Source organism: Staurois parvus, unplaced genomic scaffold (assembly GCF_062004578.1).
Source record: "Staurois parvus isolate SC_StPar_1 unplaced genomic scaffold, SC_StPar_1.0 ptg000468l, whole genome shotgun sequence".
NCBI lineage: Eukaryota > Metazoa > Chordata > Amphibia > Anura > Ranidae > Staurois > Staurois parvus.
In genome coordinates, this window is record NW_028318264.1 from 7776960 (window position 1) to 7801230 (window position 24271).

At 42.9% G+C, this 24271-nt stretch overlaps 1 protein-coding gene across 2 annotated transcripts in view; it reads left to right on the plus strand.

Moving 5' to 3' along the window:
• Positions 1–24271, plus strand: part of GALNT1 (polypeptide N-acetylgalactosaminyltransferase 1) — a 234267-nt gene that overhangs the window by 14199 nt on the left and 195797 nt on the right. For both annotated transcript variants that reach the window (XM_089689075.1, XM_089689074.1), the window contains exon 2: positions 14703–14933. In XM_089689075.1, the coding sequence (XP_089545201.1) occupies positions 14798–14933 (136 nt within the window). In that variant the 5' untranslated portion in view covers positions 14703–14797. The remainder of the gene's footprint in view (positions 1–14702; positions 14934–24271) is intronic.

Below are 24271 nucleotides of genomic sequence, written 5' to 3' on the forward strand. Positions count from 1 at the left end.
TTTTTCTTTCTTTATTTTTGTATTCCTCCGGTCATGGACTCATAATTTTTAAATCTGCACTCAAGCTGGAGGTGGGCTTGAACTAATTATGGAAGCTCATCTAATCCTCTCTAGCATGAACAGCAATTACAGGCTCACCTATTTCTTGGAGAAGCTTCTATAAGTATCAGATATGGACCAACTAGAAATAACTACAGATATAAGTATAAATCAACACACATATATATATATATAAAATCCTCAAAAATCCCTTAAAGTCATATCAATATCCTTCCCCTGAAGTACCAATAATACATATATTTATTGACTTAAACCCAAAAACCCACAATTATAGTGAAAAATCAAGTCCCAAAGAGATTACCCAAAAAATTATACAAAAAATAAAAAATAAATAAAAAAAATAATAAAATATAATAATAAATTAAAAAAAAACTACAGATATGCACTTACCCTGAATTTAACACAGGTAATCCCATGCACATCTGTATGGGCAACGTCTGTAACACTTCTTAAAACTGTAAAAGGGGAAAAAAACCAAAACAAATATTTTATCCAAGTTGGTTACATACATTGAAAAGTGATAAATGATAAGAATAAGTGATATGATGTACTACTGAGGAAGTCACGTGATGATACACGTGGGGGTGGAGCCGAGTGCTAGAGAGCCGAGACCAGAAGCGACGCAGGAGCCATGGCTCTGTGTATTATATAGTTACATAGTGAGTCTGGCTGAAAAAAGACAAAAGTCCATCCAGTTCAGTCATTACAAAAAAACAAAGTTATAATCCTATACCCATAGTTGATCCAGAGGAAGGCAAGAAAAACCCCAGCAAAGCATGATCCATTTTGCTCCTGCAGGGGAAAAAAATTCCTTCCTGATCCCCCGAGAGGCAATCGGATATTCCCTGGTTCAACATTACCTATAAATGTTAGTATCCAGTTATATTCTGTGTATCTAGGAAAGAATCCAGGACTTTTTTCAAGCAATCCACTGAGCTGGCCAGAACCAACTCTTGAGGGAGTCTATTCCACATTTTCACAGCTCTCACTGTGAATAAACCTTTCTGTGTTTGGAGATTTACATTTTTTTTTCCTTCCAGATGTAAAGCGTGCCCCCGTGTCCTCTGTGATGACCTCAGGGTGAATAACTCTACACCGAGTTCACTATATGAACCACTGATGTATTTATACATGTTCATCATATCCCCCCTTAATCTCCTCTTCTCAAGAGAGAATAAATTCAGTTCCTCTAATCTTTCCTCATAGCTGAGCTCCTCCATGCCTCTTACCAGTTTGGTTACCCTTCTCTGTACTCCAGTTCCCCAATGTTCTTTTTGTGAATTGGTGCCCAAAACAACTGCATATTCCAGATGAGGTATTACTAATGATTAGTACAGAGGTAATATGATATCTCTCTCTCTGGAGTCTATACCTCTTTTAATACAAGAGAGGATTTTGCTCACTTTAGAAGCTGCAGCTTGGCATTGCATGCCATTATTAATCTTGTGATCTACCAGGACTCCCAGATCCTTCTCCACCATTGATTCCCCCAGTTGTACCCCCCCCCTAGTATGTATGATGCATGCATATTCTTGGCCCCCAAGTGCATAACCTTACATTTATCAACATTAAACCTCATTTTCCACATAGTTGCCCAATTACACAGTGCATTGAGGTCGGCTTGTAAGTTGGAGACATTCTGTAAGGACGTTATTCCACTGCACAGCTTGGTGTCATCTGCAAAGACTGAAATGGGATTTTTAATCTCAGACCCTATATTGTTTATAAATATATTAAAAAGTAAGGGTCCCAACACTGAACCTTGGGGTACACCACTGACAACCCTAGACCATTCAGAGTATGAATCATTAACCACTACTCTCTGAATACGATCTTTTAGCCAGTTTCCATCCATTTGCTTACAGATTTTTCCAAGCCCGTAGACTTTACCTTACACATTAGCTGTGTGTGGGGAACTGTGTCAAACGCTTTTGCAAAATCCAAGTATACCACGTCCACCGCCACCTCTGTCCAAGGTTTTGCTCACCTTCTCATAAAAAGAAATCAGATTTGTTTGACAACTTCTGTCTTTCATGAATCCATGCTGTCTGTTACTTAAAATATTTTTTTCCAGCAAGATCTCATCTATGTGGTCTTTTATTAAACTCTTCAATATCTTCCCGACTATAGAAGTTGACATGTCTGTAATTACTTGCTAAAGATTTTGACCCCTTTTTTAAATATTGCCTCATCATTGAGGCATTGGGTCAGTAGATGAAAATAGTCCCCCCAAGGGTACTAAAAGCAAGCAGGAGGCTGCATCTGGCCTGCAGGTCACAGTTTGGAGACTACTGCACTAGTACAAAAACCATTCAAATTTAACGTGTTTTTTTTTTTCCTCTCAAGAGCACTGGCGTTTTGTAAAGTCTGTGTGCACGTAGCCGTGGCCTGGCTTTTCCTTCCTGTTTTGGGGTGACAACGCTGTTATCTCTACTGTGTATCTGGAGGTGTGGCATTGTCTCAGAATAGGAAGGTAATTGTGTTGGATCTACAGAACACCTCACCCTCTCCTCTTCCCAATATCAGTGGTGCTCTGTATTCCTAAAACACTTCCTGATAAGACAGTGTGATAACATTGTAGAGTCCATAAGACATAGGACAACACTAAACATAGAGTAAATATAGAGCCTTGACGCTCTGGGCTCACAGGAAGTGGGTTGAATGACTCAGACTGACACTGAATCTCTGAACTGGTATGTTCATGGAAGACAGTATCAGAGAGGGAGTGAGTATAACAGAAAAACAGCGTTTTATTTTTAACTACTACCAGGGATTTGCATGTTTTATTTTTACCAAAAGTGGAGTTGGACTTTAAAGTTTGATCATTTGCTTACCCAGTTATTGCTCAAGATCTTAAACCTCGCACGAGCCTTGTGAATATGTCATGTTACCAGCTTAGCCAACACTAAGACTTGCCACTGGTTAGCCACCTACAGAAGCAGTGTTGGTTGACAGTTTGATATACCATGAAATCCCTCTAACTCCCTGAATCTGAGTGCTTCCAGAACACACCACCAGCAAACCTCTATCTCGCACCTCTCAGCTGTCTGCTTTCAGTCAGGGTGCAGCTGGGTGTTCAGCAAATACAGGTCAGAGGTAGCACCACCAAATAAGAAGAAGTTGGTTAGCAAGATCATGATGCCAATTAGCAGAATGATGGTACAGTGCTCACTTTGGCTAAAGAGGTGCTAAGCCTTGGGAAGTTGCATTTGTAAAGGCAGGAAGGTGTGGCAGTCAGTAACAATGGCAACCAACAATCTTACTGTGATTTTTGCAGACCACATTCCTTTTAGGATACACTTGAGACAATAGTTCACCCTTCTGTCCCAATATAACATGTACCTGTAACTACTTGTTGGTTCCATTTAGTATTTAAGTGGCCTCTAGCTCAGCTGACTATAGTATTATTATTATTATTATACAGGATTTATATAGCGCCGACAGTTTGCTCAGCTCTTTACATTAAGGTGGGAGACAATATATGAGACAGTACAGTAACAATACGATTCAATACACGAGGGGTTCGAGGGTCCTGCTCCTTTTGGAGCTTACAATCTAGGAGGGAGGGGATAGTGGTACAGGAGGAAATAGCTGTGGGGGATGAAGTGGTAGGAAGAGTGGAAGAGTTCAGTAATTAGCTGAGGGTGGGGTAGGCTTCCCTGAATAGATAGGTTTTCAGAGTGCACCTAAAGGTGAGCAGAGTAGGTGATAGTCTGATGGATTGGGGTAGGGCGTTCCAGAGGATGGGAGAAGGCCTGGAGAAGTCTTGGAGACAGGCATGGGAGGAGGAGACCAGGGAGCTTGAGAGTAGGAGGTCTTGTGAGGAGCGGAGAGTACGTTTTGGGTGGCATTTGGAGACAAGATCGGTGATGTAGTTTGGGGCAGTATTATGAACAACTTTTGTATGTCAGTGTTAGCGTTTTGACTTTTATCCGTTGGGCAATCGGAAGCCAGTGGAGGAATTGGCAGAGGGGGGTGGCATATAGGGAGTGGTTAGTAAGGTGAATGAGTCTGGCCGCAGCATTCAAGATGGACTGAAGCAGGGATAGCTTGCTGTGAGGTAAGCCGGTGAGGAGGGAGTTACAATAGTCGAGGCGTGATATAATAAGGGAGTGGATGAGTTGCTTAGTGGTTTCCGGGGTTAGGAACGGTCGTATTTTGGAGATGTTGCGGAGGTGAAGTCTACATGAATTTGTCAGCGATTGGACCTGGGGCTGGAAGGACAAATTGGAGTCTAGGATGACACCTAGAATTCTGGCTTGAGGGGTGGGACTGATGGTAGTGTTGTTGGTCTTGATGAAGTCATGGGGGGGGGGGGGCGTGGGCTGGGGGGAAAACTAGGAGCTCAGTTTTGGAAAGATTTAGTGTGAGGAAGTGGAGTGACATCCAGTCCGATATGTCGCTCAGTAGGCTTGTGATACAGGCAGAGACTGAAGGGGTGAGTTGAGGGGTAGAGAGATTTGTGTGTCGTCGGCCGTGAGAGTGCATCAATTGGCCAAGGGAGGAGATGTAGATGGAGAAGAGGAGGGGTCCGAGGACAGATCCTTGAGGGACCCCAACAGAGAGGGGGAGTGAAGAGGAGGTGACAGCGTTATAGGTAGGTAACACTGACGGAGTGCTGTGATAGATAGGAAGAGAGCCAGGAGAGAGTGGAGTCTCTTGAGACCAAGAGAGTGTAGTTTTTTTAAGGAGGAGGGGGTGGTCAAACGTGTCGAAAGCCGCAGAGAGGTCGAGGAGTAGGAGCACTGAATAGTGGCCATTAGTTTTGGCGGTTAGCAGGTCATTGGTGAGTTTGAGTAGGGCAGTTTCGGTGGAGTGTAGGGGGCAGAAGCCAGACTGTAGGGGGTCAAGGAGGTTGTTGTCGGTGAGGTGGGAACCCAGGCGATTATAGACTTATCGCTCTAGGAGTTTGGATGTAAATGGCAGCAGGGAGATGGGCCTTAGGTTGTTCAGGTCAGTGAGATCCAGGGAGGGTTTTTTAAGTATGGGAGTGATGTTTGCGTGCTTTAGAGGGGATGGGAAGGTGCCAGTAGAGAGGGAAAGGTTAAAGATGTGAGTGAGGGAGCGTAGGATGGAGGAAGAGGGTGATCGTAGGAGTTGTGAAGGGACAGGGTCAAGGGGGCAGGTGGTGAGGTGGGCTTCTGAGAAGACCTTAGTGACCTTTTCAGTAGTAGCGAGGTCGAAGGAGTGGAGTGTTGAGGGGGTTTTAGTGTGAGGAATGCTAGGTGGGGTGGAAGTTTGAGCAGCGGTGATGTCCCTTACGAATTGCGTCAAACTTGTTTTTTGAAGTGGTTAGCAATCTCGTGGGCGGTGAGCGAGGTATTGGGTGGAGGTGGAGGCGGAGAGAGCAGAGAGTTAAAGTAGAGAAGAGCCGGCGAGGACTGGAGGAGAAGGTATTGAGGGTAACAAAGTAGGCTTGCTTGGCAGTTTGAAGGGAGGAAGTGTAGGTTAGGAAGGCAGATTTATATCGGGTGAATGCTTGTTGTGATTTGGTTTTGCGCCATGGTCGCTTCAGTGCACGACTGCGTTGTTTGAGATTTTTGGTGTGGTCAGTCTGCCAGGGTTGTAGCAGTCGGGGTCTTATGCTTTGTGTTGTTGGGGTGCTATCGAGTCTAGAGCGGCTGACAGCGAGTTGTTATAAACAGTAGTGGCCAGGGCAGGACAGGGGAAGGATACTGTCGTAAAGTTGGTCAGCTGCAGAGTGGAAAGGGGCAGGGTTCAAGTTGCGGAGGTTTCTGCTGGTGATAGTATGATGTTTAGGGGGATAGGTGTTTGAGGACGAGGAGACGGAGAAGGTAATGAGGTTGTGATCAGAAAAGGAAAGGTGGTGTTTGAGAGATTGTAGGGAGTGCAGAAGTGAGAGAAGATGAGGTCTAGGGTGTTCCCGTCAGAATGGGTGGTGGACTGTATACACTGTGCGAGTGCAAAAGAAGAGGTTAAGTGGAGGAGTTGAGTTGTAGCCGGGTTAACGATGTTGATAGGGATGTTGGAGTGTCCAAGGATGATGGTGGGTAGCTCGGAGGAGAGAAAGAAGGGAAGCCAGGTGGAGAAGTCATCGTGGAAGCGGGTCCAGGAGGCCGATAGATTACTGCAATCCTTAGAGAGATTGGAGAGAATAGCCGGATGCAGTGGGCCTCGAAAGAAGAGAAGGATAGAGAGGGAGGGTTTGGGAGGACTTGGAAGGTACTCTGTGGTGAGAGGAGCATACCAACCCCACCACCTTTCCGACCGTTGGGTCTGGGTGAGTGGGTCCAAATGAGACCTTCATAGGAGAGTGCCGCGGGGGAGGTAGAGTCAGTAGCTTGGATCCAGGTTTCGGTGATCGCAAGGAGGTTAAGGGAGTGGGAGACACAGAGGTCGTGGATGGCGGTGAGTTTGTTGCAAACTGATCAGGCGTTCCAGAGTGCACATGAAAACGGGAAGGTGGTTTTGGGGAGCAAAGGAACAGGTATTAGATTGAGGGGGTTGCTGCAGTTCATGGAAGTAAGAGGGTGCCTTGTGTGTAGACAAGGTAGTGGGGGACCAGGGTTCGGGGAGATTTTCCCAGAGGTTAGGAGAAGGGTGAGAAAGGTGGCATGGGAGCGGGATGTATATGAGCGCGTATGTCTACCAGTGGTAGCATTCGGGTCAGTGGGAGAGTGGAGTATCAAGAGGAGGTGGTGAGAGCCGTAGTAGGGAGATGGGAGCAGTGAAGGTGAGATGTACAGTTGTTTGGGAGGAGTAGAGGGATCTAGAAAAGAGATTTTGGGAACGGAAGAGAGGAGTACGAGGAGGAGGAGTAAAGGAGGCATTTTAGGAAGGTATACGGAGTCAAGTGTGATGGAATGTTTCTCAGGGTGGTTGATTGCAGATAGTCCAGCGTGCAGTAGAGTATCTTGTTGTTATATCTTCCTGCAGCTAGATTTCTCATGCTTAGGTTCAGCATGGGTTGAGATCAGTTAGATAACTTGCGGCCAAGGGTAGTATTAGCCCCAGGGGATCCATGGTGACCGGCGCCGGTGCTGGGGGGTAGTAGCATGGTTGTAATCAGGCTATGAGTTCCAGTTTGTGCAAGTCCCAGAGTGTAGGGTGAAGTTTGGCTTGAGGAGATGAGGGGTGGACGTCAGCTGTAGAAGTGTTTCCCAGGTGGTGGAGATGAGTTTTAGTAAAAGGTTGTGAGGGGTGGGCATCTGCCTTGGGGGTTGGGTGTAGTAGGGGCTAGGGGACCACGGAATCAGCAGTCGGGCCCTCTCCCACGCTGGCTGTGCTCACGGGGGGTAGAGAGATGGGCTTCAGGTCTGGGCAGGGTTGCGTCGTGGTAGGTGGTGGTAGGCCTCCCCAGGCCCAGATCGTCTCCTGGGCTCAACTCCGTGGAAATAGGTCCGTGTTGGTTCACTCTTTCAGGTGTGGATAGGGATGTGCGAGTGAAGCTCCTTTAGGCCAGCTGAAGGCTCCCCTCGGATGTCAGGGGAGGTGTGCCGTGGTAGGCCGCAGCAGGCCCTGCCAGGTCAGGTGCTGTGGTAGAGTGGTAGGCCTTGTCCTGGGTGGCACTGGTCTCTTTCTCCTTCATGGGCGCAGGTAGGGTCGGGGAGACTACTGGTGTCCTCCCCCAGCCTTCTGCTACCCGGGCGGTTGAGATATATGGTGGGGACTGAGTGGTGTGGTTGGCGGGCCTGGTGGCCTTTGTAGCGGTGGGCCCTGCTGGATTGGTATGCGGCCTTGATTCGGAGTGCCACGGCGGGCTCTGCTAGAGCAGGTGTCTGATGTTGTGGGTGGTGGGAGGCGGCGGAGTTATGGGCGGTGGGGAGGCTCATGTGGCCGCTTCCCCTTCACTATATGTATCCGGAGCCTGCTTGGTGGTGGCAGGGGCCGCGGCTCGGTGGGCCCAGCGTGGACAGGCGCCGCAGCGATGGAGCTCTGGTGGGGGGGCAGCAATGAAGCGGTGGGAAGGCTCGGGTGGCCGCTCCTCCTTCTCCGCGTGTCTCCGGAGATTGGCGGGCCGGCTTGACGGGAGGTCGGACTGGCACCGCTCCCCCCTCCAGGTAAGGGGAGGGTAGTGGAGACCTCTGACGGCCGCCGTGAGCCTGCTGCTCCCGGGGATGGCTGACGGGAGTGAGCGGGAGTGTGGAGGAGACCGGAGCTGTGATACTGGCGGCTTCTGTCTCCCTATATCTTATAGCTGGCTGTCTCACCTTTCAGCAGCCAAAGTTCATAGCTTGCTGAAAATGCATAAGACATGCAAAAAAAAAAACCCCAAACAAACCATGTAAGCTTTAACAATATAGTTTAGAATTTTTGCGATGAAAATTCTTTGAAAATTGTGCTTATGCATGTCCACCCAAATCTTTAGTGCAGTGTAACATTTAAATGTTCTAATTTGAAAGGTGGACTCACAGGAGTGCACTTACTTCTGCACTCCTGTGACCCCTATTCAGCTGACCGAGGTCGAAAGTCCTCTGCTGGCTGACCTCACTGAGCTGGTTCAGGCTCTGGAGAGATCCTGACTTTGATGTCAGGATCCACCCAGATGCCTGGACCGGCTAGCTGACTTGGCATCTCATCGAGCTGCCTAAGCCAGCTGGTGCTCCTTTGAGCTCTGGAGGAGCAGAGATTGCCAGTCACTGCCCTGTGCTCAGTGAAGACTGAAAAGTAAGTGATCAGCAGTGTTTGGTTGCTTAGTTATTGTCTTCGAGGTGTCAGGCGACAGATGCAGCATCGAATTGATGCGACATCCACCTAGGTGAGTATAAATGTTTTTTTTACCACTCCATTACTTGACATAAGAAAGGTGTTTCTATGGTAATGTTTCAGTCAGAAAACTTTTGGTTTAATTCACTAAGCTATAATGTACAGTATCTCATGGAAGTGAGTACACCCCTCACATTTTTGTAAATATTTCATTATATCTTTTCATGTGACAACACTGAAGAAATGACACTTTGCTACAATGTAAAGTAGTGAGTGTACAGCTTGTATAACAGTGTAAATTTGTTGTCCCCTCAAAATAATTCAAACACACAGCCATTAATGTCTAAACTGCTGGAAACAAAAGTGAGTACACCACTAAGTGAAAATGTCCAAATTGGGCCCAAAGTGTCAATATTTTGTGTGGCCACCAATTATTTTCAAGTACTTCCTTAACCCTCTTGGGCATGGAGTTCACCAGAGCTTCACAGGTTGCCACTGGAGTCCTCTTACATTCCTCCATGACGACATCATGTAGCTGGTGGATCCTTCCATTTCAGGATGCCCACAGATGCTCAATAAGGTTTAGGTCTGGAGACATGCTTGGCCAGTCCATCAACACCTTTTACCCTCAGCTGCTTTAGCAAGGCAGTGGTCATCTTGGAGGTGTGTTTGGGGTTATTATCATGTTGGAATACTGACCTGCGGCCCAGTCTCCGAAGGGAGGGGATCATGCTCTACTTCAGTATGTCACAGTACATGTTGACATTCATGGTTCCCTCAATGAACTGTAGCTCCCCAGTGCCGGCAGCACTCATGCAGCCCCAGACCATGACACTCCCACCACCATGCTTCACTGTAGGATTGTACTCCTCACCTGTTTGCCGCCACACCATCTGAACCAAATAAGTTTATCTTGGTGTCATCAGACCACAGGACATGGTTCCAGTAATCCATGTCCTTAGTCTGCTTGTCTTCAGCAAACTGTTTGCATGCTATCTTTTGCATCATCTTTAGAAGATGCTTCTTTCTGGGACAACAGCCATGCAGACGAATTTGTTGCAGTGTGCGGCGTATGGTCTGAGCACTGACAGGCTAGACCCCCCCCCCCCTTCAACCTCTGCAGCAATGCTGGCAGCACTCATAATTCTATTTCCCAAAGACAACCTCTGGATATGACTCTGAACACTCAACTTCTTTGGTCGACTGTGGTGAGGCCTGTTCTGAGTGGAACCTGTCCTGTTAGACTGCTCTATGGTCTTTGCCACCAAGCTGCAGCTCAGTTTCAGGGTTTTGGCAGTCTTCTTATAGCCTAGGCTAGGGATGCACTGAAATTTCAGTGGCCGAAACGCTTCAGCCGAAAACACCCCTTTCGGCTGTCGGCCGAAATGAAAAAAAAAAAGCACTGATACAGGTACCGTTCCCCTCCCCCCCCTCATTTGCTGCCACAGCTCGGTAGTTCAGCCTTTCCTGAGAAACCATCTATCTCGCTGCTAGGCATAGAGATGAGTGAAGCAAAGATGGCTGCCACACATCTCTATGCCCTTGGAGGACCTGAGTGATGTCACTTCCCGTTTTGGACATTTTTTTTTTTTAAAGCACTAGATCAATGCTTTTTTTTTTTTTTTTTTGATCCAATGCTTTACATTGCATTGACCCTGAGGAAGTCACGTGTTGAAAGTGACGCAACGCGTCGGTACGTGGGGAGGAGCTTCCGATAACGCGGTGACGTCACTTCCGGCGTGGGGGCCATATTGGATCACCCTGTTTGAATAACCATGCAGTACATAGCATGAGGTAGTAAGCTGGAGGAAGAGACATTTTGCAATGTGAGTGAAATACTTTTTATCTGGATATTTATCTATCTATTTTTTTTTTTAAAGCACTAGATCAATGCTTTTTTTTTTTTTTTTTGATCTAATGCTTTACATTGCAGTGGAGAGATATGGGGTCTTATTTTTTTTTTTTTAAATGTTTAGAGTGCCCCCGTCTCCCCATGCTCACGCATAGTGGTGAACGCATACATAGGCCATGCCCACGTATGTAAATGGTGTTCAAACCACACATGTGAGGTATCGCTGCGAATGTCGGAGCAAGAGCAATAATTCTCGCACCAGACCTCCTCTGTAACTTTACACTACTAACCTGTAGAAATTTTTAAAGCATCACCCATGGAGATTTTTAAATACCGCAGTTTCACGCCTTTCTACGAGCGTGCACAATTTTAAAGCGTGACATGTTGGGTATCTATTTACTCACCGTAACATCCTCTTTCATATTGTACAACAATTGGGGTATATATTGTTTTTTTTAATCAAAGTGTATTTTTTTCCAAAAAATATATATTTTTAAAAACTGCACATTTTGGTTTCGGTTTTTAGCCAAGTACATTTTGAATTTTTGTTCTCGGCACCAGAATTTTCATTTCAGTGCACCACTAGCCTAGGCCATCTTTATGTAGAGCAACAATTCTTTTTTTCAGATCCTCAGAGTTCTTTGCCATGAGGTGCCATATTGAACTTCCAGTGACCAGTATGAGAGCGTGATAGCATTTAACACCAAATTTAACACACCTGCTCCCCATTCACACCTGAGACCTTGTAACACTACCTAGTCACATGACACCAGGGAGGGAAAATGGCTAATTGGGCCCAATTTGGACATTTTCACTTAGGGGTGTACTCACTTTTGTTGCCAGCGGTTTAGACATTAATGGCTGTGTGTTGAGTTATTTTGAGGGGACAACAAATTTCCACTGTTATACAAGCTGTACACTCACTACGTCACATTGTAGCAAAGTGTCATTTCTTCAGTGTTGTCACATGAAAAGATATAATAAAATATTTACAATAATGTGAGGGTGTACTCACTTCTGTGAGATACTGTATATCTATAAGCGCTTACACTGCAGGGCTTCAGCAAGTCAGTAAAAGCTGGCTGCAAAGCAATTTTAAAGATTTAAATGTTATATCAGTGGAATGTTACACAGCATTCTAGAATGTGTTGAATGATTCACATTAGTCTCTGCCTTTTTCGATGAGCTTACAGGGTAGTATACTGACAACACTCCTGCAGGTAGGCACGTTGGTAAAGAGTGGCAGAGCTATTAAAAAAAACCCCCAAAAACATGAATTTGATATGAAATCATTGTCTTGTAAGTTTTTATAAAGCACTTATGATGAAAAGAGGAACAGCAGTACTTGGGTCAATTTTGTACGCGCTGACAAGAGACGAGAGCAGAGAGATAACCTCATTAGTCTATCCATTATTTCACTGTTCAGTAAAGGCTGGGTGCAGAGGTGACTGAGCTGTGTTGCTTAACTACAGTAGTAACAATCAGGTCGTCAGGCTAGGTGTTCTGTATCGCTGGGCTGTGTAAATTTCAGGACTGAGCGGATTGAAATTTAAATCTGTTGATGGTTAATGCAGCTCCGATACATGCATTTCAATTGTGTGTTGATCTGTTTTCCTGGTGTTCACCTTTTACTGTGTTGCACAAAATGAATGCTTTTAAAAGTGACTGCATTAAAAGGTGTCACCAAGCAAAGGGTGCCTTGATGAGGTGTATGCATTCACTGCTTAGACCAGGGGTCTCCAAACTATGTTTGTGGTGTTTTCTACATTTATATATTTTCTACAATATTGGTTGTCCTAAAAAATCTCCATGAGATTCCTTTTAACATTAGTGTCCCCATCAGAGTCCATGAGAGTTTAACCAATTTTGTTTAATAATCTGATGTGTTCAGACATCCCAACTTCATGCAACTTTCTCCTATTCCACATTTATATTGGGATTCCAGACAAGTATGTGTATATGTATGTAAATATTGTGAAGGAGTTCACTCAAGTGTGATACTTGTCAATGAGTCAAATTCAGCTGGGGAAAGAAGTTTACAGTGCTTTTGGCCCACTTTTGATGAAAAATAAAGTACATTTTTCAACACAAAAACTAGTGTTACCCTCTCAGTGTTCTACAAGACAAATGCTTTATTCAGCCTCCTGACTTACTCTTGTAGTCCTGCTGCTGTGGCCTCACATTTCTGGCCCATGTCTGGTCCTCCAGGCCATCTCACAAAACTCAGTCTCTGCATCTGTCTCACAACTCTCTGCTGCACGGATATTATTGGGATGAACTTGTGAGCCACTGGAGTTAGAAATCTATATATTTGATCGCTGGAATTTTTCGCACTCTCATAAGATGTGAATTCTATAAAAACAATAAATATCCGCGCTCTAACATTACCTTGCCTATGCTATATATTGTATATTACCATAGCAATAGCATTAATTCATATATACTGTGGTGCTATCATCTAATCAGCTTTTTACCTGAATTACCTAGATTAGTTTTATTATAATATCCTAGTGTTTAATAAAACTTAAAAATATATAATTAAATCAAATTATGATATTTGTACAATGTGATTATTTCATTAAAAATAAGTAAATAAATTAATAAAATTCACTGTGCCAGTGTACAAATAAACTAAATATAAATGAATAAAAATAAAAATTATTTTTGTGTAAATTCATATAATCCAATGTGCAAATGAGGCAAAGCAAACTATAAATTGTATATATATTAATGAAATATAAATGAATAAAAATAATAAAGATAATTAAAAAATATATCAATTCATAAAGTTCAGCAGCAAAAAATGTGCAAAAAAAAAAATGTGGAAAAAAGTTTTTAGGATTCGGCAGGAAGAAGATATTGGTGATATACTCTCCTTTTCAAATTGCTTCTATTGATGCAGATGAGAGCCTACAGACTATCTTCTGAGTCTGTGTAGATGTGAGGTTTTCTCCCTCCTAGAGCCTCTCCTTACTTCAATGCTCAATGTCTCCTCATACGACCCATGGAAGAAAGAAGATAAAAAGATATGGTGCCTTATCCAAGGTATAACAAACACTGTTTAATGTGCTCCCATTATGCACTCACATGGTATTAGTAAACAACGAGCATATAGAAATAAAACCGCTAGCTGCGGGTGATGCTCAGCCTCTCAGAAGTGTGATCACACTCTGTCAGTACTCGCCGTAATGTCAGTCCGGTACGTGGTGACGTCACTGCCCCTCCCCTCCTCTCTGCTGCATGGACTCACACCCAGACTGGGCAGGGGACCTCCTGGGTCAAGCCCTGAATCCTAGCCAGGCCCTTGACTAAAGGCTGCACACACCTGCCCTTTCAGCCTACTGGTCTCTACTAAGATGTGGACACAGTCTGGAGGTGTCATCCCTCCCAAGACTCTTCAAAGCCTCCAGACCCCGATCTGGGAGTTACCAGTCTTGGAGAAAACTGCAAAACCAATTTTCTTCATTCAGAATAGATATCCTAAAGCCCCCTCTCTACAACCGTGATATACACAAGTCAGGCCATCTTTGACTACAGTCTCTGACTTCTGAAGGATGCAATAGTGTTTGACAGATACACATGTAAACAATTATGTGGTGTGTGTATAGACGTATCAATAGCCAGTTTTTGTAATGTAGCTTAGAGAGGCAAAGAGGGGAGCAGAAGGCAGTTGGTTTGCTATGGAGCTTTATCAGACATAGGCTTTGTTCTTCTGGTACGGCTATGCTGCACTGCACTTCATGGACTGGGGAACCCTGATTTTGTGGTTGATTGGTTAATTCATCTACATGGTGGTAAAGTGATCCTCCTGTCTGTACAGAGTGGTTGAGGTGTTCAAGTCACAAGTATGGGTGAACACACTAGTAAATCCTTTGGCAGCCAGGACAGTAAACATGTACTTCAACTGTGTATGCTGCTGTTTGACTGAGTTTCATTTTGAATACAAGCTGTCAGAACTGTTGAATTTTAACTGCTGCTATTTTCTTTCCTCTGTCTGCTCAGCAGCGCTGTATTCTTTACATGTGACAGACTCTTTATTTTTTTATTTTTTTTTTTAATGTGAAAGGTTGCATTTTTGCCTTTTTCCTGATGTTTTTTTCCTTTTTTTTCCCTTCTCTTGCAGTTTCTGAAAGACTGATGACGCACAAATTTTGGTTTCTTGTTTTCTTATTTTGCAAGATAATTTTTCCGTAGAATCTTTGTATTTTTTACCTTGCTATGAAAAAATTGGCTTATTTTAAGGTGGTATTGGCCACCTCGCTGGTTTGGGTTTTTTTGGATATATTTTTGCTGCTGTACTTCAGTGAATGCAACAAATGTGAGGATAAGGAGCGGGGCTTGCCTGCCGGAGATGGTAAGTGTTTTTGGTTGAATTTGCCACACTGTGTGTGTGTTTTATTTTTAATGTACCAGTAAATGTTTTACAAAAGTGTCATATTTGTTCCCGTTCTTTATTAAATAGTAGGTCATGGTTCTTGGAATGCAGAGAACTTGGCAATAACTGTGAATTGAGGGAGGTACCATGTTTCCAGAATCTGTTGCTTGGTAATGACTGACTAAAGTTTTATGTGATATTTAATGGCTGTCTGATTCTATTAAAATTCATTCTTTGTGCCACAGAAAATAAGTCCTTGATAGCACTTGCAAAATGTGTTTTAAAGCAGTCATTATTTAGTAAGCATTCATATGATCTGTGTGCCTGAAAAGTTTTGTATGTTTTTGTTAGATATAAATCAATTGAAAATAAAGAGAGATCAGCAGGCTGCCATTGCAGACGTTCTTGTCGGTTGTTATGCCTATTCAATGTCTATTGTACATTCTGGTACTGACCTGGAACAAGTATGCATATTAAAAGTTCTGACTCACTCCATACTTGTTTTGGTTCAGTGAAGTTTTGAAGCTATTAATTGGCATAGCAGAAAGGCAGTTAGGTGTGATCTCATGGAGTATGATTATTTTGTATTGGTTTTGAAGCCGTAGATTGTGGTTTAGGGACTGTAGGGATTCGTACTGGGATACTTTTGGTGGTATGTTGGATTCGGTCTACATTCACACTGGTGATTTAGGCTGGTGCGAATTGCAGCAGTAGAAATCCTAATTACTGCTGCTGGTGTGAATGGCTGGGTACTGTCGCAGGCCCTATTCACTGTAATGACAGGTCGCTGGTGGTCGCAGCTTTGCATGGCTCTTCGCACAGCCGGGGATTACCTAGGGTGATTGCTGCTGGATGAGACCGAGAGCCACGAATACCTGTGGCTGCCTCTATAACGAACCATTACTGAGAGAGCTTACGGAACTTGATCTAAATAAGTCGCCAAATGAATATCTGAAGATGGTGATAAGACCTGTATACCAATCCACCCTACATGGCAAGACCCAGAGAAGTATGTTCAGTACACTGAAAAAAAGTGAGAGATCTCTGGTTTGAAGCATGACCTTCTCTAGGTAGGCTGCAGAGTGAAGGGCAGTATTAACCTCAAACAGAAACCTTTTATAGATTGCAGCTTACCTATTCTTAGATATGAAGCCTGCATTTGTTTTTAGACTTGCTTTTATTTTCTCTCCACTGACAAGGGTGTTTACAACGAAGAGCTTTATTTATGTATAACCTTTATCCCCAAAGGAACACCGCTGTTACTGTAAGGGCTCATGTACACGGGGCGATTGGAAAACTCTTCTGAATGATGGAAACTGACTGCTGGAAAACATAGGTTAAAAAAATGTCAGTTTAGCCGTGTTTGCATACCGCGTTTTATGTGCGTTTGCGTTTAGAAGCGCATTTAAAAGATAGCCTCAGGAGACCTTCCCAAATGTCCTAAATGCACTGAAAATAGTAAAAAATTAACTATTTCAGACATTTTGAGAGGAATAGAGAGAGCAGAGGCAGAGACAGCAGTATTTGTTAAGATTACTTGTCTTTTCTGGTTGTATTCACTATGGATCCCATCATGAGCATAATGCGGCATGTTCTACCATTTTTTTCCTTCACGCAAAACCTGGAACTGACTGCGCTGGTGTACTGCGTCTAATTTAATACATGGAAAATGCTTTGCATGCATTTCTGATGATGAAAAAAGGCTCTGGACAGCATCTGGGCATGGAATAGTTAAAATTTGCTTCTAAACACGGTTAACCACGTTTACAAGCATTTGGTGTTTGAAACGCCAGTAAAAACTACTCCTGAATGCAAGTTTGGTGCATTCAAAAAACAACTGTAAACGACAATGTGTACATGGACACATAGGAAAACATTAGGGACAGTTCAGGGGCTGCTGAAAAAAAAAACCCGCTGAACAGCTCCTGAATGTCAGTTTATCAGCTGCAGTGTACATGAGCCCTAACTCCATGTGTGTGATGTAAACACCGGCCTTCCGTCCATTAGGCTGGCCATACATTATACAATTATCTGCAGATTTTTGGTTTAGATTTACCAAAAACCATATAATAGGAGGACAAACCTAAACAACACTTTCAGTTGTATCCAATTAGGCAGGCCCTTGCACTACATAGTTGAAGGTAAATCTAAAGGAAATTGGGCAGAAAATCTGCAGATAATTGTATAATGTATGGCCAGCCTTACTCTGCCTGTTTCTGGCTGTTTAAGATTTAAATAATAATTTTCACCTGCAGAACACTAGACTGAGTAATCCAGTGATTGCAGGATATGTGGTTTCTTCACAGGAAGCATCAGTTCTTAGACTACAAAGGTAATGCATTAACCTGTGCAGCACCATGCCACATGTCTCATGTATGAATAGAAACTGCTGACACAGGAATGTGAAGATTTACTCTACTATAGGCTGTGCATACAGGGCAACAAATAAAACTACAGGATCAATGCACCTCTTATGCAGGTGAAACACAAAAGATACAGGTAGGGAACTTTATAGTCCTTTAATGGACCACTACAGTAGAACATACAGTGGGGCAAAAAAGTATTTAGTCAGCCACCAATTGTGCAAGTTCTCCCACTTAAAGAGATGAGAGAGGCCTGTAATTGGCATCATAGGTAGACCTCAACTATGATGGACAAGATGAGAAAAAAAAATCCAGACAATCACATTGGCTGATTTGGAAAGAATTTATTTGCAATTTATGGTGGAAAATAAGTATTTGGTCAATATGAAAAGTTCATCACAATACTTTGTTATATATCCTTTGTTGGCAATGACAGAGGTCAAACGTTTCCTGTAAGTCTTCACAAGGTTGGCACACATTGTTGCTGGTATGTTGGCCCATCCTCCATGCAGATCTCTTCTAGAGCAGTGATGTTTTGGGGCTGTCGCTGGGCAACACAGACTTTCAACTCCCTCCAAAGGTTTTCTATGGGGTTGAGATCTGGAGACTGGCTAGGCCACTCCAGGACCTTGAAATGCTTCTTACGAAGCCACTCCTGCATTGCCCGGGCGGTATGTTTGGGGTCATTGTCATGTTGGAAGGCCCAGCCACATTTCATCTTCAATGTCCTTGCTGTTGGAAGGAGGTTTGCACTCAAAATCTCACGATACATGGCCCCATTCATTCTGTCCTGTACATGGATCAGTCGTCCTGGTCCCTTTGCGGAGAAACAGCCCCAAAGCATGATGTTGCCACCCCCATGCTTCACAGTAGGTATGGTGTTCTTTGGATGCAACTCAGCATTCTCTCTCCTCCAAACACGACGAGTTGTGTTTCTACCAAACAGTTCTATTTTGGTTTCATCTGACTATATGACATTCTCCCAATCCTCTTCTGGATCATCCAAATGCTCTCTAGCAAACTTCAGACGGGCCCGGACATGTACTGGCTTAAGCAGGGGGACACGTCTGGCACTGCAGGATCTGAGTCCCTGGCGGCGTAGTGTGTTACAGATGGTAGCCTTTGTTACGTTGGTCCCAGCTCTCTGCAGGTCATTCACTAAGTCCCCCCGTGTGGTCCTGGGATTTTTGCTCATCGTTCTTGTGATCATTTTGACCCCACGGGGTGAGATCTTGCGTGGAGCCCCAGATCGAGGGAGATTATCAGTGGTCTTGTATGTCTTCCATTTTGTAATTATTGCTCCCACAGTTGATTTGTTCACACCAAGCTGCTTGCCTAATGCAGATTCAGTCTTCCCAGCCTGGTGCAGGTCTACAATTTTGTTTCTGGTGTCCTTCGACAGCTCTTTGGTCTTCACCATAGTGGAGTTTGGAGTGTGACTGTTTGAGGTTGTGGACAGGTGTCTTTTATACTGATAACAAGTTCAAACAGGTGCCATTGATACAGGTAATGAGTGCAGGACAGAGGAGCCTCTTAAAGAAGAAGGTACAGGTCTGTGAGAGCCAGAAATCTTGCTTGTTTGTAGGTGACCAAATACTTATTTTCCACCATAATTTGCAAATAAATTCTTTCCAAATCAGCCAATGTGATTGTCTGGATTTTTTTTCTCATTTTGTCTCTCATAGTTGAGGTCTACCTATGATGCCAATTACAGGCCTCTCTCATCTTTTTAAGTGGGAGAACTTGCACAATTGGTGGCTGAATAAATACTTTTTTGCCCCACTGTATATTGTTTCTTGGTAATTGCATGTGATTTAATACTTGTAATGATGGCATTCATGTATGACCTTTTTTTTTTAATTTTATATGCCTTTTATTTTTTCTTCACACTTTTTCAGTCAGATCAAGCTGTTTAGCAGAAGTGACAGTTACAGGGGTTGGTGCAAACCATATGACACTGCTGAGAGTGTAAACAACCATCAGTTTTTTATTAATAAAAAGTCCTGTTGTAGTAACTGCTTAAAAAATGTTAGCTGCATGCTGCACCAGAATATTCCTAAAGGAAACCGTGTTCATGGCTCACAAGGCCATTGTTATTAGTTGGTTGAACCCATCTCCCCTGGGGTATTCTAGTGGAAGTTGTTGATAAATCGGATTGTCACTTAGGGGAAGGTTATGTTTGGGAGGAGAAATTGTCCATATGGACAGTGTAACCTTGGAAATCCAATGGAAGTTTACCTTGGAAGGATACACTGTATCTGACCAATTGTTTATGTTAAAATTACTCAATCAAGATTGTCAAAGTTTTTGCAATTATTTACTAATACATTATTTCTTTAGTAGATATTCATAGGGGCTATACAGTATTGTACATTTTGTGCATTTTGTAAGACTGGCTTGAGAGCAATTAAACCTTTAAAATAAAAGTTAGCTAAAGTTAGGCTTTTATCTATTTGACATTTTCTTAAAATAAGATTTTTGTACTTGCAGTAAAATCTTTTTTTTCTTAAGTCCGTTGAGGCACTCTCAGGAATTTTGAAAATAGTTAGAATTCCTAGTTAGCGGAAAAAAAAAGTTGTGTAACCTTGCCTCTAACAGTCATGCTTCAATTGTGTGAGCAAGCAGTACATTACAGCTTTCGGGACTCAACCGCCAACAGTGGTCATTGGCCGGTCAGTCAGATTTGGCATTGATGAATTTCTACAGTGAGTTGCGCATGCGCGGGTCACTGTACTTGAGCAGACAGACAGGTAAGTAACTTTAATGCAAAAAATGTAAAGGATGTCCCTTCTGCAATGATTCCCTGCCTGTCAGCCCTTTTTTTTTTTTTTTGGCCTAAAATTGTGGAAAGTGCATACATTTTATTTTCTTTATTGTCCATTGAGGGACATGGGAATTTAGGAATTTTCAAACAGTTGGGACAACCAAAGCAGTCCACTGTGGGTAACGGCCAATGAGTTTTCCAACAGATGTGACTGTAGGATGTCATTGCTGACTTGCGTTTAAAGGTGTCCTGCTATTCCTCTGGAGACGCTTTAAATCACTATCATGGGACAAGTGTGCCGAAGAGGAGTTCTCTTTTTCCTAGTCACTGATATGGGTGGTATTGCAGACTGACACTGCCAGGCAGTTAGCATTGTGAGAAGTAGGTCATTGGTGGCAAACCTGTTTGTTTCCTTTATGGGTTTCTTTTAAAGTTCATTTTAAATGTTCAGGAATTGCTTCACTGTCTCTTATCAAAAATGTACAGTCAGGTCCATAAATATTGGGACATCAACACAATTCTAACATTTTTGGCTCTATACACCACCACAATTAGCATGTGAACTTGCTGCCTAAAAGTTTGGTAAAGGCAAATACTAAGATTTTTTTTTTTTTTTTTTTTTGAAGATGTAGCAAATGGATTTAAGTGTTAGCATGCAAATGGCTTGTGTGTTAAAGTAGATGTAGATGTTCCATTTTGGAAAAGCCTTTTCCCATCTTCATCTTTAAGAGGTTTTGAGGGGATGTTCGTAAATATACTTTACATCATACAGTTTTTCTTTGAGGATGTCAGCATCTCAAAACCACCTCCTGGGATTTTGGAATTTACTGCTAGTATTCAAAAGCATTAATCCAAAACAGGTTTCTATGGTAACTATGGATGCTTGTGACTAGAAAAGCCAGGTGGAAATTGACAAAACATTTAAAGATTTAGGGGAAATGGAACATTGCCGTTTGTTTACACTTTCTATGAGGGGCTTTCAAGTCAAACTAGGACTTTTGAGTTTTTATATAATGAAAGAACATATTTCAAGGAGTAGAAACTGCATTTATTTTTCAACATACTCCCCTGCTACATTTATACACGTATCCCAGCATTTAACTAATGCCTGGAAAGATTTGTCAATACATTTGAACCATCCTAGGACAGCCTGCTTCACTTCGTCATCTTTGTGTTCACCATTCCCAGAGTAAAATCTTTGTCTCTTGTACAGTTTCATGACTGGTTATGCATCACTTATTCAGGATCAGGCATTCCATGAGCTGAGTGTTCACAGGAATGACCGCTGTGTGCTGGGAACCACCACGGCCAGGATCGTCACTAACGGATGTACGACCATCTTTCAAATGTTTTACTGCGGCTGAGTGTCTCAGCACCATACTGTGCTTCAAATCTTCTGTAGATATCCACGGATTTTATGCCTTTGTTCACAAGAAACTTCACCGCTACACACGGTTCCATGCACGCACCAACACCGTTGTCTGCCATCTTGATTAACTGTCTCTTGACTGGCCCACGACATGTGTGCTGCCTATCAGTAATAGGACACGCAGGCCACTTACGACTGCGTGCAGTACCGCCATGCCAGCATCCATTTTTATATCTGTAAAATTAAATATCCTGGTTTGACTTGAATACCTCTCGTATAATGGCCGGTAAATGATTGAAAGATTTGTTGGGAGGGAGAGTAAAAATACTTTAGTGAAATTTTGTACAGCATGTATTTTTTTTTAAATGTATATTTTGAACAGGTCTTGTCCTCTCAGTGACATTTGCATTTTAGTCAAAATGAGCAAGTATGCTGTGTGCAGGAGGGTGTATGTGAAGGAAAAAGAAAAAAAAAAACTTGTTTAAAGGGCAGAGATCCAAACTGTGCCACTTTGAGGCCCTGTTCCTCTTAATGAAATAAATAAATCTGAAACGTCATATAAAAGTGCATGATGTGATCTATGGCATTATGGTGGATGGCATGGCTTGTTTCCTGTTGTGTCCTGTGATTGATAATTTTTTGTTACTTTTGACAAAAACACATCTCCCATAGAGATAAATGGAACTTGATAGCAAACACACAATATATTTATATTCATACATTTTTAATACCAGATGTACCCTCCCTGCTTCGCTCATGCAAAAAGCTTGCAAATTGTGCTTAAAAAACTCAAAGCATGTTAGAGATATACACATATTGTTGTTTTGTTTAAAAATCTTCTGAAATTAAATTCGCCCAACCAGCAAAAACACGCCATAAAAGTCCATAGCACAGTACTTACTGACCCTAGAGAGGTTTGGGAGTGGGTGGTAAAGCAGCCAAAGTGTGTTTCAGAACTAAAAACTGGAACGGAATATTCGTTTCACCCACTGCCGTGCTCCACCTTGGTATGACACTTCATTAATGTATATCGGCTATTTCCTCACAATAATAGGGACTTGTATGCTGTTACCAGGCAATGTTGCTAGTTATAAATGTATTCACATGCGCAATGTTAAAATACATTTAATGACAGTGCACATAGGAGTACCTCTTTCTAAGGCAGAAATGAGAAGGAAAATAATATTAAAAAAAGGGGGATATTCAGTATAAGCAGTATATCTTTGGATGGATATAAACCCAATCATCAAAATCCATACATTTTAAACTGTGAGTGGGTCAGATCTGTAATATTCATAAAATACCTGATGATACTGGCACAATGGTCCTTGTCCATTCACTTTTCTGTTATAAGGTAAACTGTCTCCACATTGTGGTTCCTACTGTGTCACCTTGTCACATGGGCCACTGATGGAGGTTACCAGCGGCTGTGCTGACACATAGGGGTTTATTTACTAAAGCTGGAGAGTCCAAAATCAGACTCCCTTCTGCATAGAAACCAATCAGCTTCCAGGTTTCATTGCCAAAGCTTCATTGAACAAGCTGAGGTTAGAAGCTGATTGGTTTCTATGCAGAAGGGAGTCTGATTTTGGACTCTCCAGCTTTAGTAAATAAACCCCATATTGTGCAGACATGGTCCTCCATTGTTCAGGAAGCCAAATCGGTGCAATAATGTGCAGCTTGTGCTCAAGGGAGTGCATATACACAGAAAGTGTCTTGAAAGTGGCTGCAGGAGATTGGCAGCAATGCGATCAGAATAGCCGTAGAAACGGTTATGGGAGTAGGGGCAGTGACCCGACCCCAGTGTCAATAGGGGAACTTGAAGTTGCGATAAAATTGACCTGACTTTTTCAGAGTATTGACTGATAGGACCCATATGTCAGCCAGGGTGGTAGTGATAGTGAAAACTTTGGACCATGCCTGAGCATTGAGCGTTGGTGTAGTTTCCACTGGAAAGACAACGCAGGAACACAATTCAGAGATAGAGATAGTGTTGTCACCCCATGACAATAAGGCTTAATTTTCAGGCTACGGTTTTAATGATGCTGGTAGTGTTAGCTGTGTAAAGTCACGTTAAAAACGCATGTATTTTTAGCGTTTTTGCATTAGCGTTTAGCCACATTTTAAGCGGGTTTTTTTAATCAAGAAAAACATTTTTTTTTTGCTCAAGTCCAAAAGCTCTGGTTTGCTGCGTTTTGTACAGCTAAAAAACTCCCAGAAATCCACTAGATCTGTGTTATATAGTTACATAGTTAGACAAAGGTCCATCCAGTTCAACCATAGAAAAAAAAAGTTATAATGCTATACCCACAGTTGATCCAGAGGAAGGCAAAAAAAAACAAGCAAAGCATGATCCAATTTGCACCTGCTGGGAAAACAAATTCCTTCCTGATCCCCCGAGAGCCAATCTGATATTCCCTGGATCAACTTTCCCTATAAATGTTAGTATCCAGTTATATTCTGTGTATCTGAAAAATAATCCAGGCCTTTTTTGAAGCAATCCACTGAGCTGGCCAGAACCAACTCTTGAGGGAGTCTATTCCACATTTTCACAGCTATCACTGTGAAGAAACCTTTCCGTATTTGGAGATTAAATTTCTTTTCCTCCAGACGTAAAGAGTGCCCCCTTGTCCTCTGTGATGACCTCAGGGTGAATAACTCTACACCGAGTTCACTATATAAACCACTGATGTATTTATACATGTTGATCATATCCCCCCTTAATCTCCTCTTCTCAAGAGATAATAAATTCAGTTCCTCTAATCTTTCCTCATAGCTGATCTCCTCCATGCCTCTTATCAGTTTAGTTGCCCTTCTCTGT